The sequence below is a fragment of the Electrona antarctica genome (assembly GCF_951216825.1).
Source record: "Electrona antarctica genome assembly, chromosome: 17".
Taxonomy (NCBI): Eukaryota; Metazoa; Chordata; class Actinopteri; order Myctophiformes; family Myctophidae; genus Electrona; species Electrona antarctica.
In genome coordinates this window covers 23668241-23681293 of record NC_136798.1, presented here as the reverse complement: position 1 = coordinate 23681293, position 13053 = coordinate 23668241, and the positions used below count along the sequence as shown (strand labels likewise).

At 42.9% G+C, this 13053-nt stretch overlaps 1 protein-coding gene across 2 annotated transcripts in view; it reads left to right on the top strand.

The window, feature by feature from the left end:
* The first annotated feature begins 1171 nt into the window (after positions 1-1171).
* Positions 1172-13053, top strand: part of LOC306940347 (regulator of G-protein signaling 6-like) — a 124099-nt gene continuing 112217 nt past the window's right edge. For both annotated transcript variants that reach the window (XM_079525369.1, XM_079525368.1), the window contains exons 1-2: positions 1172-1384; positions 11071-11450. In XM_079525369.1, the coding sequence (XP_079381495.1) occupies positions 11244-11450 (207 nt within the window). In that variant the 5' untranslated portion in view covers positions 1172-1384; positions 11071-11243. The remainder of the gene's footprint in view (positions 1385-11070; positions 11451-13053) is intronic.

Genomic DNA, 13053 nt, shown 5'->3' with positions numbered 1-13053 from the left:
ATCCTGATTGGCTAAGATTGGCTTCCAAAGTTTGCAGGAGTGCTCAGTTTCAAACAAAATGCTGCAAATCATGGACACATCGTCTGATTTCCGTGAAATTGTGCATGCACATTCCCACTAGGCCGAGGAAGAAATGCCACGTGAACATTTTCAACTCAGCCTCATGGTGGCGCTATAACTCGCCGAAAAGTGTTTTTACCTCTAACTGCACGGATCTGTGGATAACTTTGTCTGCCAACTCGCTAGAGGCCAAGGAAAAACCTTTGCCTGGAATTTTTCACATCTGCTCTTTATAGCGCCACCAGGAGGCCGACATATGTAAAACACATTTTCTAATATTACTCCTTCAGATTTTATCCAAATTTCACGCAAATCGGTACACATGCTCTCCATAGTCATGTGATCAAGACGCGTTTGTTTGATTTCTCATAATCCACCTTCATTGACTACGATTGGCTTCTAAACCTTTCAATAGTAGCCCGCTTTGTACCCGTTTTGTACAAATTGCCACAATTACTCAACGCAGCGTCCGATTGTGGTGAAACTGTGCATGCATATTCCCACTAGGCTGAGGAAGAAATGCCACTTGACAGTTTTCAAATCAGCCTCATGGTGGCGCTACAACAGGCCAAGCCACGTCACACACACACACACACACACACACACACACGCACACACAACATCCTCCTGGTGGAGACCTGTGCCCAGAAGGGCACTTTTTCTAGTTTTGTAATATTTCCAACAGATTTTGATTGTCCATAGGCTACAATAAGAAACCTTTTCTTAATTCTATAGAAATATTTTCAATATTACCCTCCAAGACTCCCTCCCCAGTCAGAGTTAGGGGTTTGAATGAATGAATGAATGAATGTGTATGATGTCATATAGATGTGAGGGGACTTCATTTAACTGAATTGAAACTTTTGTGAATATTTCATTTTGAAAGAAAAAACCTCTCTCACACACTTATTACAGTGTGCCAGTGTGACCACCCTCCCCTGTGCCAATGTTTGCACCCGTGCGTGCCATAAGGTTGCTTAGTATACCCCATGGTAGCAGACAGACAGTAGCTACAAACTGTCGCTCACAGGCACAGCAGTCACGCACGCGCGAGCGCGCACCATCATGTTATCCCCTTACCTGACCGCTCCACCACAGCCAAAACCCAGTAGCCCACCCACGCCAGCGAGAGAGAGAGAGAGAGAGGGAGAGGGAGAGACGTCTCATTAGCACCCTGTAGCAGGCTGTCCTCTACAGCTGTGTTCAGTTCCACTCCACTCGTTTCTCTCCACCATCAGTCCATCCATTCCTCTGTCTGCTCAGCTCTGCTTTCTTTCTACCTGTGAACACTGACAGTGGACGAGGCGTCAACTTTGCTACAAAGGTAGGCTATTGGCTAATGAAGTGTTGCGTGCGTGTCGTGAGTGGGTTAGAAATTAGGAGTTGCCGCCGAACAACACTTGCAAAGAAAAAGCGGCACAATACTGTTGTCCGCAAGTCAGTGTGTTTCTTGTCTGTTATTAATGAAGTAGCAGGTGCGTGCCGTGCGCGGCACGTGTTTGCGTTCGTGTTTGTTTGTTGTTTGTGTGCGCGCGCAGTGTGTGTGAGACTGTGTGACTGTGATTGTGTGTGTGTGTGTGTGTGTGTGTGCGCGCGCGCGTGCGTCGCGTGCGTGCGTAGTGCAGGCTAGCCATACAGGCTATCTATAAATGTGATTGCGCCAGGATATCAGCCCAGAATAGTGTTAATGACCGCATATATTGGGGGACAATTGTGTGTGTGTGTGTGTGTGTGTGTGTGTGTGTGTGTGTGTGTGTGTGTGTGTGTGTGTGTGTGTGTGTGTGTGTGTGTGTGTGTGTGTGTGTGTGTGTGTGTGTGTGTGTGTGTGTGTGTGTGTGTGTGTGTGTGTGTAGGCATTTAGCATAACTGCCAGATAACTCGCAACTAAACTGAATGCATACATGATAGGCTGCTACATCATGCATAAAGAGATTTGAAGAGCATGGACAGCTTTGACATTCATTGACACTTTAGATTCATGCATGTTTGTTCCATGTTCTTTTTTTCCCTCATTCGATTTTTGAATATGAACACATTTCAAATTAAGTTATTTAGCTGACAATACAGTATTAGAGACCACCATTATCCTACTGTTCTTTTTGCTCATACATTATCTATTGATTTGACTTGCGGGTTATACTGCTGGGGTTAGGCCTATTTAGAATGATGGCACAGCCCCTGAAGGGATTATCACACATTTGTCTCATTCTGAATGAGAAAAGCTATATTCAAATTTGCGATGGTGTTCATTGGTGATATATACCTGTTGTTAAGACAACACTTGTGTCGTCTTCTCTTGCACAACCGTGATACTGCAACATTGTACATTTGCATATAAATTGTTATGCAGACCTACATCCATATTATTAGCCTATGTATTCACTCTTTCATACACTGCACGGGACAAGACCTATTTCTCAATGCAAAGGTGTGAACCAGTATAGTATACTATGTTTACTGTACTGCTCGCTTGCACTGTTAAATGGTAAATGGTGCATTTATATAGCGCCTTTATCCAAGGCGCTTTACATAGATTGTGCATTACATGCACCCATTCACACACACATTCATACACCGATTGCAGCGGAAGCCATGCAAGGTACCAACCAGCACATCGGGAGCAATTTGGGGTTCAGTGTCTTGCCCAAGGACACTTCGACATGTAGACAGGAGGAGCCGGGATTCGAACCGCCGACCCATGGATCATTGGACGACCTCCTCTACCTCTTGAGCCACAGCTGCCCCGTTAATCTACATATTATGTAGGCCTACTATTTATTATATAATGCACGTTATAATATTTACATCATGGTTGTTCTCAAAGCGGGGTCCAGGGACCCTCAGGGTTAATTCTCTGAGGGGATCTATGTCTGTAACTCTGACAGTTATGGGGGTCATTGAAATGAAAACTATTTTAGAATTCAACAAAGTACAATTTAGAGCTACATCTGAGATAGTGCTGCAACTAGTATCAATTCATTTCTTAACGATTCTTCTAACAATTGAATACCATAATAATTGATAAGTGTATCCTACTATAAATGCGTAAAATCTCGTCTCGTCTGTGCGTCTGTAGCTCATGTATCTAGAGAAACGCCTGACCGACCGGCTTTTAATTCATTGTCGTTGACGACTTTTAACGTGCCCATAGATACAATCATAGGTAAAATCACACCCATGTAAAGTGAGGGGCGCTAATATATGAAAGTACTCTAACTCATGTTGATTAGATGATGTAATGGTGATGTAAAACAAATGGTGACAAAACAAACATTAAATTCTCTTTATTGTTAATGGCATTTAATGTTTGTGTTAGTGACAAAAGGACGTACATGTTCCCTTCATTGTCAATGGCGTTCTTAAAACAAACATTGAACTAAAAACAAACATTAAACCTGTATATAGGAGGGGCTAAAAAAATCACACCCGTATGAAGTGAGGGTCGCTCTTATACATCATCATGACGTAAATTCTCCATTCATTGTCAAGGGGAATTTAATATTTGTCTAGGACAAAACTAGCCGATTTGTTCGTCCACACGTAATTTCTCCATTCATTGCCTGGGAATTTGTGTAAGACGAAAATCTACACTAATAGCTGAAAATGACAAATCCCCATACAGTAGGCCTATATTAGTGGAGTACCCTGTCATGCCAATAGACATCGTAGACTGACCTGGGCACACACACACACACACACACACACACACACACACACACACACACACAGTAGAGGGATGCTTGCTTGCTCCACTTTTTGAGCTGTGCTAATTAGTGACAGATCAGGGTACAGTGAACTACATGTGCGTGTGTGACAAAAGTCACAATGGGACTGTATACGTATATACTATGGGTACAACAGCTCACACAATTCACGGTTCGGTTCGATATTTTGGTGTCCCGGTTCGATACTTTTTGGATACAAAAAAATAATTAAACAGATGTGTAATTTATTAAAACTATATTTTTTGTTTTAACTTTGAAGAATACCCAGCTTCTAGGGCAGTGATTCTCAAAGTGGCGTCCACGTCCCCCCAGGGGTCCTTGAGGGACGTTCTTACAGAATGTCCGGATACCCCTTCGGCTTACAGACGCGCCTCCTTAGGAGACTTGATACAGCATCAAAATCTGTTTAACTACTTTAACCCTACAGTATACTGTATACCTGTGTAGGCTATTTGAAAGTCTAACCAATATAAACGTTTTCATTCTGTTCACTTCTGTTCAAAGTGGGTTAAAAAAAGCACTGTGAGCTAGTTAGCTAGTTCACTGTTCACTAGAAAAGCAAGCGCTCCTCTTCCCCACTGAACGTGGAGTGGTGGTGTTGTGAATGGGTATGGTGCTGGTGCACCAGCTTATATGTTGGTGTGGCAACTAATTTTGGTTAATTCGGTACAGGCTATTCGATATACACCACTAACAGGACCCTGTGACACGGTATGTTTACACTGCCACTAAACGCTGATGTCAGACTGCAATACTGTGCTTATACTGTATCCTTTAGGGCTGCAACTATTGGTGATCTTAGCGATTATTCTGTCTAATTTTTAAGTGGTGCAACCACTTCCTTAAGTGACTGTGTGTGGGTGGGTGGCTGGGTGGGTGCGCCTGAGCACGAAAACAGCATGGTTGTTTTTCACCACCTGTGCGCAACCTACTGTAACACACACACAAACACACACGCACATATTAACTGTATATATGGTGATTTTGGGTGTGCCAGTATAGTACAGTGACAGTACAGTACAGTACAGTAGAGGTATACAGTAGAGGGACCCCCACACGGTAACTCTGTCATTTCTCAACCGTTTCGGACGCGGGGCGGCTCGCCGGAATCGGGCCGGCACCCTGGGTGCGTTCCTGTGGGTCTGGAACTCCCCCCCCCCCCCCCCCGGGGAGTTGCACCACTTACCCCAGTAAGTGGTGCAACCCCCCCGGAGTTGCACCACTTACTTCACACAGGTGTGATTTTTTTCAATTCATTGAATAATTGAGAAAAGGGTTTGTTGGTGAAAAAAATAATTTGATTATAAGTGACTAAATTGATTAGTCTGATTAACCACTTAAGCCGGTTTCTGTGCAACAATCGTGAAATGTATTTCACAATATATTTTTTTCTATCGAAAATAGATAATTTGATAACATTCTTGTTTTTCCTAATTGAATAAACTGATTACTGCAGTTCGACTACTCATGGTTTTACCCCTATTGTCTTTATCACTAACACTCCATTCTGTCTGTTTCATTTGTGCCCCAGGAGTACTCCTCCACACACTACTGAGCTTGTACAGGTAGATCGGTTTTCAGACTTTCAGCTTGGGACACAAGTCATATGACAAAGTAGAAATCAGGCTTTAACAGCAGCTTAACCACTCTTACACCCTACTCTGTCATGCCGATTTGAAATCATGATGTGTCAAGAGTTTGTTGATCTGCTATTTTTTAACTGTTTTTTGTTTGTCAATTCTTTTTTCCTATGTCCAGCTTTTGGTGTGTGTGTGTGTAAACACAAACTTTGTCCTAACACAAACATTAAATACCTGATTGACAATAAATGGACAATTTTGAGTGTGTAAAGACAAACACAACACAACACGTAACACAAACATTGAAGACGAAGGTGAGGACGCAAATTCAGATTGGCCGGAATGAGATGATGTAGGATGATAAGAGCGCCCCTCACTTCACACGTGCGTGATTTTTATTTGTACTTTACTACAGAGTAAGAGAAACAGGTTGTAGAGATACGTGCCCAAAATACGGACGCCAGGTTGAGTGGGTAAAATATACATTACAGTTGTACATTGCAAGACAGTTCTGCAGTACACAGGATCATAATTGAGTCTGAGGATAATGTGTAACACTGAGGTACAAAATGTTGTCGGGGCCATTAGTGATTGCATGCTCTGGAATCCATTTAGATAAAATTCAGTTGAGGGCACGTGCTTTAAAAACAATTCCAATGTGGGGAAAGTTTGGCACATCACATCAAGCCTGTTAGGGACTAAGTGGAATGAAACAAATGTTCTGTGGTAAGCGAGTTGAGTGATAGTTTCTATTTACATTTTTAAATGATTGATCGGAAAGCGAATTGGCTCAAAGTCTTGTTTGGTTCATTCTTTAATAAGCTGGTGTTAGAAGAGCAACATCGATTACAGAGTAGCTAAAGGTGTGTACTCCGGTTTGTACGGGCGTCTGGCGTGGGCCGGGGTGGTGATCAGTGGACCCGGCCTGCCTACCGGGGCCACCTGCTCGCTCGCCCGGCCTCGTCCCTTCCCTAGTCATACTTGTGCACATGAGATTTGCACAAGGTCACTTTGCACATTTGGGTGAACATTGCTGTTTTTGATCAGAAATTGACTGAAATGAAATGAAATGAAATCTATATTTACCCAGGGTATCTGGGCTAAGCTCAAGAACTTGTTTCCAGCCAGGCCCTGCTCATAGAACACATTTCATCGTAGTGGTTCAATGCCTTGTTCAAGGGCACTTCAGCGGTGGTAATTTTTGAACGTGTCGGACGGCTGATTCGAACTAGGAACCTTCCGGTATCAAGACCGCGCCGCTATCCGTTCGGCCACCGCTGCCACTGCACACGGAAACGCTGGTCATTATTGTGGTTGACCTAACAGGGCAACCAGACTAGTGTTATTGTCCCCGTTTATTTTTCTTCTAGACTAGAGTAACCCCAATGGGCTCTATGCAGCCAACACTTCCGTGTTCAGTTTGGGCCGCCGGAACGCTTCCAGTCGGCAGAAACTCATTCACTGTGAACGTACGGTCGTGATTTTGTAGGAATAAAGTTCAGTACTTTATACAACACTATTTCATTTGATAATGTGATGGCATAGTTTTTCATAGTTTGTATTATTTGTGTTGCGACGTTGACATGATGACATGAGTTAGAAATGTCTTAAATCTCCTGTTAAAAACGAGTGTTCTTCATGGATTTATCCGTTGTTGCCATGTCCGCTTTTTATAAGCGACTTTGGTCTTGTTTTTCAGTAAAGTTGCTTGAAAATATTGACAGGTTAGGTTGTGTTTTTCGGGGCTTGTTTCTGTATGCTTATTTAGGCTTGTTCCCTATAATGTTGTTTAAACCTGTGATTCTGCTCAAACATTGTCATAAAGCCACATACCCCCATGTATTTGTGCACACGGACCCCCATCTGAATGTTTTGTGCCAGGTTTTTATTTGTATAAAACAAAAACTATTTTGGAAAATATCTGATCTACAAGCTCACAACGACGCATTGTGAGCTTGTAGATCTGCTATTCTCAAGTAGCTGCCGATGTCCTATAGTCTTAGTATATAAGTGTGGAGTGGCTTCTTTTCATAGACCTGATTGCTTATTTCTCTCACACAATCTGGCAACACGGGTTGTTACACTGCTGTGTATAACAGCTGGAGACGAGAGGTAGGTGTCGCCAGATTGTGTGTGAGAAATAAGCAATCAGGTCTATGAAAAGAAGCCAAGCCCCAAGTCGCTTATAACAAGCGGACATGGCAACAACGGAGAAGTCCATGAAGAGCTCTCGTTTTTGACAGGAGATTTAATACGTTTCTAACTCATGTCATCATGTCAACGTCGCAACACAAATAATACAAACTATGAAAAACTACGCCATCACATTATCAAATTAAATAGTGTTGTATAAAGTACTGAACTTTATTCCTACAAAATCACGACCGTACGTTCACAAGCTGTTGCCACACTATGAAAAGAGCTGCGCACGTTCTCGGCTGCGCGCAGCTTAAAGCTTGAGTTTTTAGACAGCTGGTGGATGGAAATTAAGCTCCACCTCCGCGGAATTCTTGCGCGACGGCCAGATTCCCGGAAACGCTCTCCTCCGCTCAAGTCTTCCGCGGAGGTGGAGCTTAATTTCAATCCACCAGCTGTCTAAAAACTCAGAATTTAAACTGCGCGCAGCTTAAGAAGTGCGCAGCTTAAGACCGTTTTGCGCTAAGGTGTGGAGACGGTGACAGTGAATGAGTTTCTGCCGACCGGAAGCGTTCCGGCGGCCCAAACTGAATGCGGTAGTGTTGGCTTCATAGAGCCCATTTCCTACTGACTTGAATGGGAAAATGTGAAAGCTCACATTCAAGTATTTCTTTCTCTGAGTGCTATAGTTAAAAAACTTTGAGAGGAGATTCATAATATTAAAAAAGAATCACACCCATGTGATGTGAGGGGCGCTCTCATCATACATCTTCATGATGTAAAACAAAAAGAAGAGACAAAATAGGCGATTTGCTCGTCCACTTATGACTTCTCCATTCATTGTTAATGGCATTTAATGTTTTGTTAACACAAAAATAGCCGATTAGCTCAGACACATATGGCGTAAATTCTAGCTCCATTCATTTTTCAGTTTCTTAGGACAATAATCTACACTATAGCTGAATATAGGAGGGGCTAGCGGCGCGCCCCTCAAAAAATGAATTTGAAAAGAATTACATCAGTCGGCCTCATGGTGGCGCTATAACAGCCCACTTTATGTTTCGCCTTATAACTCTTGAACCGTAGGCTGTACATTTATTTTCCCCTGGATTCCTTGGGTCATGCCACAACTCCTCATATAGGCCACGCCCATTTCCTTCAGGATACATTTCCGCCATTTAGAATTTTCTTCTAAAAACACGTTTTGCTCCTCCTACAAATTTTGTCCAAATATCACAAAAATCAGTACACATTATCTCCGGACCTATCCGACTGTGCCTGTCTAAGACCCTAAGTATTAGCATATAGCCCTATCACTGTATATTCATATTATTCTTTATTTTGTATAATTTAGACATTCTAAATGTTCCTGTTTTAACATGTTTTTGTTGTATGTACTAGAACAGTGCCCGTCAGGTGTGATCAATAATTGGCTAATATAGAGCATGTGATGTCAGAATATCATTGTGAACAGTCTGCCTTGCAGTTCCAGTGGCTAGTAGAGTGGGGTGGCTTCAACGTTGGCCAGCCGCTCTGGGGGCATGGGATTAAAGGTAGGGTAAGTGACAAAAAGTTTTTTTGTCAAAAGGTTAAATCACTATATTCTGATAGAATTGCTATAGACTAGAGTGTTTGTTCAGTAACAGGAGTCTCTCCAGCTCTTTAATAAACATTTTCAGGTAGGTGACAAATTTTCAAGCCAATCAGGAGAGAGTCGGTGATCAGTGCCCGTTAGGGGGGTGATCAGGTGTTTTGTAATTGGCTAATAAAGGCTGAGGTCGGCTGAGGTCGGTTGTGATGTCAGAACATCATTGTGATATGGAGATCTAGGGGTGATCTGGATTTGGGACCTGTCCAGATAAGATAAGATAAGAGGACGGAGGAACGATGCAAGTTGGAAATGTATGCCCCACCCAGTTATTATGTCTGTGTCCCTTTTATGCCCACATTTCTCGGGTTACGTGGAATTCAGATTACAGACATACAGAGAGGTGGCGCATTTATTGTTAGATGTAGCACAATCTGCAGGACAAGTCTCAACATCATTGCGCTGCTTGTACCTGTATACGTCAGGGGCAAATACAACTTCTTGTATCTTGAATCTCCTCTCCTCAGTCTCATCTCCACTCCTCCAGTCCACCTCTCACGTAACCTCCAGTAGTTTGCAATGATGCATCCTCTTGTTCTGTTCCGGTCATTCACTTGCGTTGGTGCTCCTCAGATATCAGTATTTCGACAGGTGTCAGAGGGTCAGACGTGAACGCACACCCCTAAGTGCCTGAACACTGGATGAAACAGACAGGCACAGAGAAAGAGAAACAGGTGGTAGAGATGTGCAGTATTTTTCAAATGCCATTTCGATGGCTATGATTTGCTTTCAATGTTTGCAGGAGAGGCCCATTTTGCATGAAATGGCACAAATCAGGAACGCAGTGTACTGTCCACTTAGTGTGAAACTCCCAGTAGGCCAAGAAAGAACCTGCATGATGTTGGCCTATGCTGGTCTTAACAGCCCGCCTCACATTTTTGGCCTATAACACTTCTCTACACTACTTTTGTTCACTATACGCAACTCCACATATGTCGTACAGCAACGTCTATTTCCCACACAGCTTCCTTGTGTCCTGACGGCTGCATCAGACGCCTGGTAGGGCCACCCTGCCTGGTGGAAACCTGCTGAACGTAATGTAGACTAGCAAAAAAGTAGAAATGCCAGAAAAATGTCCTTTGATGAATGATGAAGCTATTACTTGACCCATCTTCTGCTGTGTCTTCTTAGCTGCGTACAGTATTTAAAACCAAAACAGCTGCTTATAAAACATTGAATGAACAAATTCTAACAACATGAACAATTCTGTTTTTAAATGGGCTTGTGAAGGAACCGTGTAATGGGGCAGAATTACATTATGCATGTTCATAACGCCTGTATTTTGCACTACAGAGCAGGGTCTCATATCCGCGGCAATACCAAATGCTTTAGTGATTTATTTTGCCCTGTTTGAATCAGGTGGGTACATGCTTAATGCTGTGGGGGATGTTTGTACCATGTGTGTTTCTCCTTGTTTGAAACACTGGGGTGATGTTGGGGTGATGATGTACTGTAAGCTGCTCTAGTAGAAGATGGGACATGCCATTGTTTTATTTTTTTTATCCACCAGTCTTTTGCCATCACCCTCATGTAAGCCATGTTTACAGGTCATAGTCGTTTACAGTAGTATTGATTATGTCACTGGCGCTGCCTATAGATTTTTCAGCAGATAACATTCAGTTACAGTATTGTATGATGATGTAGCAATAATTTGGTATGATGCCATGGTATCTATTGTTGCCAGGACTGACACTGTGGTGAAATTTTGAGAGAAGAGTAAAAAGTATATAGAAGTAGTGTAGAGACACGCATAATATGGTACATGTTGTTGTTGATGTGTCCCTCTCTTCCCCAGTGACAAACTACAAAAAGCAACCCGAAAAAGCTGTGTTGACGGATGAGAAATGTTAACATGCAGGCAATGGTGAGATCTGAGATGTACCGATCTACAGTATCTTAACTGGTCCCTCTCTCTCTACAGCTGCCGGTGACCACAAAGGACCAGAAGACGTGAAGGAGGGGGGGGGGGCAGACGGAGAAGAGTGTAAGGAACGCCAGACAGAGGAAGCAGGGACGGGCTGACGACAGACAAGGGACTAACAAGGGAAGTGGGAGAGATAATTAGAGGGAGAGAAAACAACAGAAATCAACGCTATGGCTGAGGCTACTCAGCAGATGGAGCAGTCGGAGCAGAGGGAGGAGGAGGAGCAGAGTATTCCAGGGGCCACTGAGGGCCCCGTGGAACCCGAGGAGACCAAGGATAGTGTGCAGACCACCTCGACCAGGTCCTTGCTCTCCATGAAGTCCATGAGCAGCATGGACCCAGACGATGACTCCCCGAACATGATAGTCTACAGAAAGGTAAGAGGACCGTCTGGTGTCACTTCACAGCCATTGGGGTTAACCATAGAGTTATATATATATACAGTAACCGGACAACCCCGCCCCCAGCTATTCATTTCAGTTGCTCAGTGGCGTTTGAAGGACCTGGAAGAACGCTCTATTTACGCATTTGGACACCAAATCTTCGGTTGCACGGGCAAAACCGCCTGCCTTGCAGTCCCAGCTTTGGCCAGTAGAGTGGGGCGGCTTGAACGTTGGCCAGCCACTCTGGGAGCTTGGGGTTAAAACAAAAAGTTTTTTGGTTAAAACAAAACGTTTTTTTTGTCAAAAGGTTAAATCACTATATTCTGATAGTAATCATTGCTATAGAGTGTTTGTTCAGTTACAGGAGTCTCCCAGTCTCTCCAGCTCTTTAATAAACAGAAAATACATTTTCAGGTAGGTGATAAAAGTATAGGCAATCAGAAGAGAGTCGCTTATCAGCTTATATTTGTATAGTGTTCCAGTTCCAATTTTGTCTGCTCATTTCTTTGTGTCATCACTTACAATTACACTTGTTTAATCTGTATCCTGACTGCGTTCTCAATCCTGATTGGATAAAACTGGTATCCCGACTATGAAAATGCATTTTATGGTTTAATAAAAAGCTGGAGAGACATGGAGACTCCTGTTACTGAACAAACACTATATGAGTACTATCACTTCCGGCTCTGGGGTGCGTGTCAAATTTTATGGCACAATATGTCTTTACAATAAAGATAATTTAATGTTTGTTTTGACACTGTTTGTTTTACATCATCATTACATCACCTAATTATAGCAACATGAGTTAGACTTTAATATATTAGCGCCCCTCACTTCACACCGGTGTGATTTTTAATATCTATGGTCCGAGCACCGCCAAATGCGCCCATACAGCATGCATCTGTTTGTAAACACAGTGTTATTCAACATGGCAAGTATGTAACTCGTCATCTCGCTTTGTTCACGGTTTGAAGGAGCAGAAGACATCATTCTAGAAAGATTTATTTTTGATTTTATATACGGTGACAGTGACTCGTGCTACATTTCTCTTCGTCTATGGTTGAGTTAACCTGACACCATCTGGCGGAGTCAGATTATGGTTGAGATACTGTTTCATTAACCTCTTGTCACCAGGCTCAGTTTCAATGGAAACCATTTAATATTGTATTTTGCCTCATGGAAATGATCTATACTTAAAAACCTGTAGAAACAAATTTAAATGTACCGACATGGACATTAGATCAAGCACGCTGCTATTTTTGAAAACCTTTCCATGAGCAATTTCTATAGCTGAGGAGAGTGAGCCGGGAGGCAAAACTCACACAGAGGAAAACTTAATTGTGCTTAGATCCACATTCCATGACTTGTGGATATAGGCCTATAGTCACTCTCAGTTCACCCGCTGTGTTTCATTATAACAGATGATCAGAGAGAGAAACGGAGAGTATTGCTCTGTGATTTCATAAGCAGCGGGGGGGCTGTTGGCAATATCCCTGCCAGAAGGTTTGGAGTGTGGAGGCTCTCGGTCAGCATCTCACTTTGTATTGATGGTTGCGTTGCATGCATTCATAATGATTACCAAAAAGGCTAACCGGTA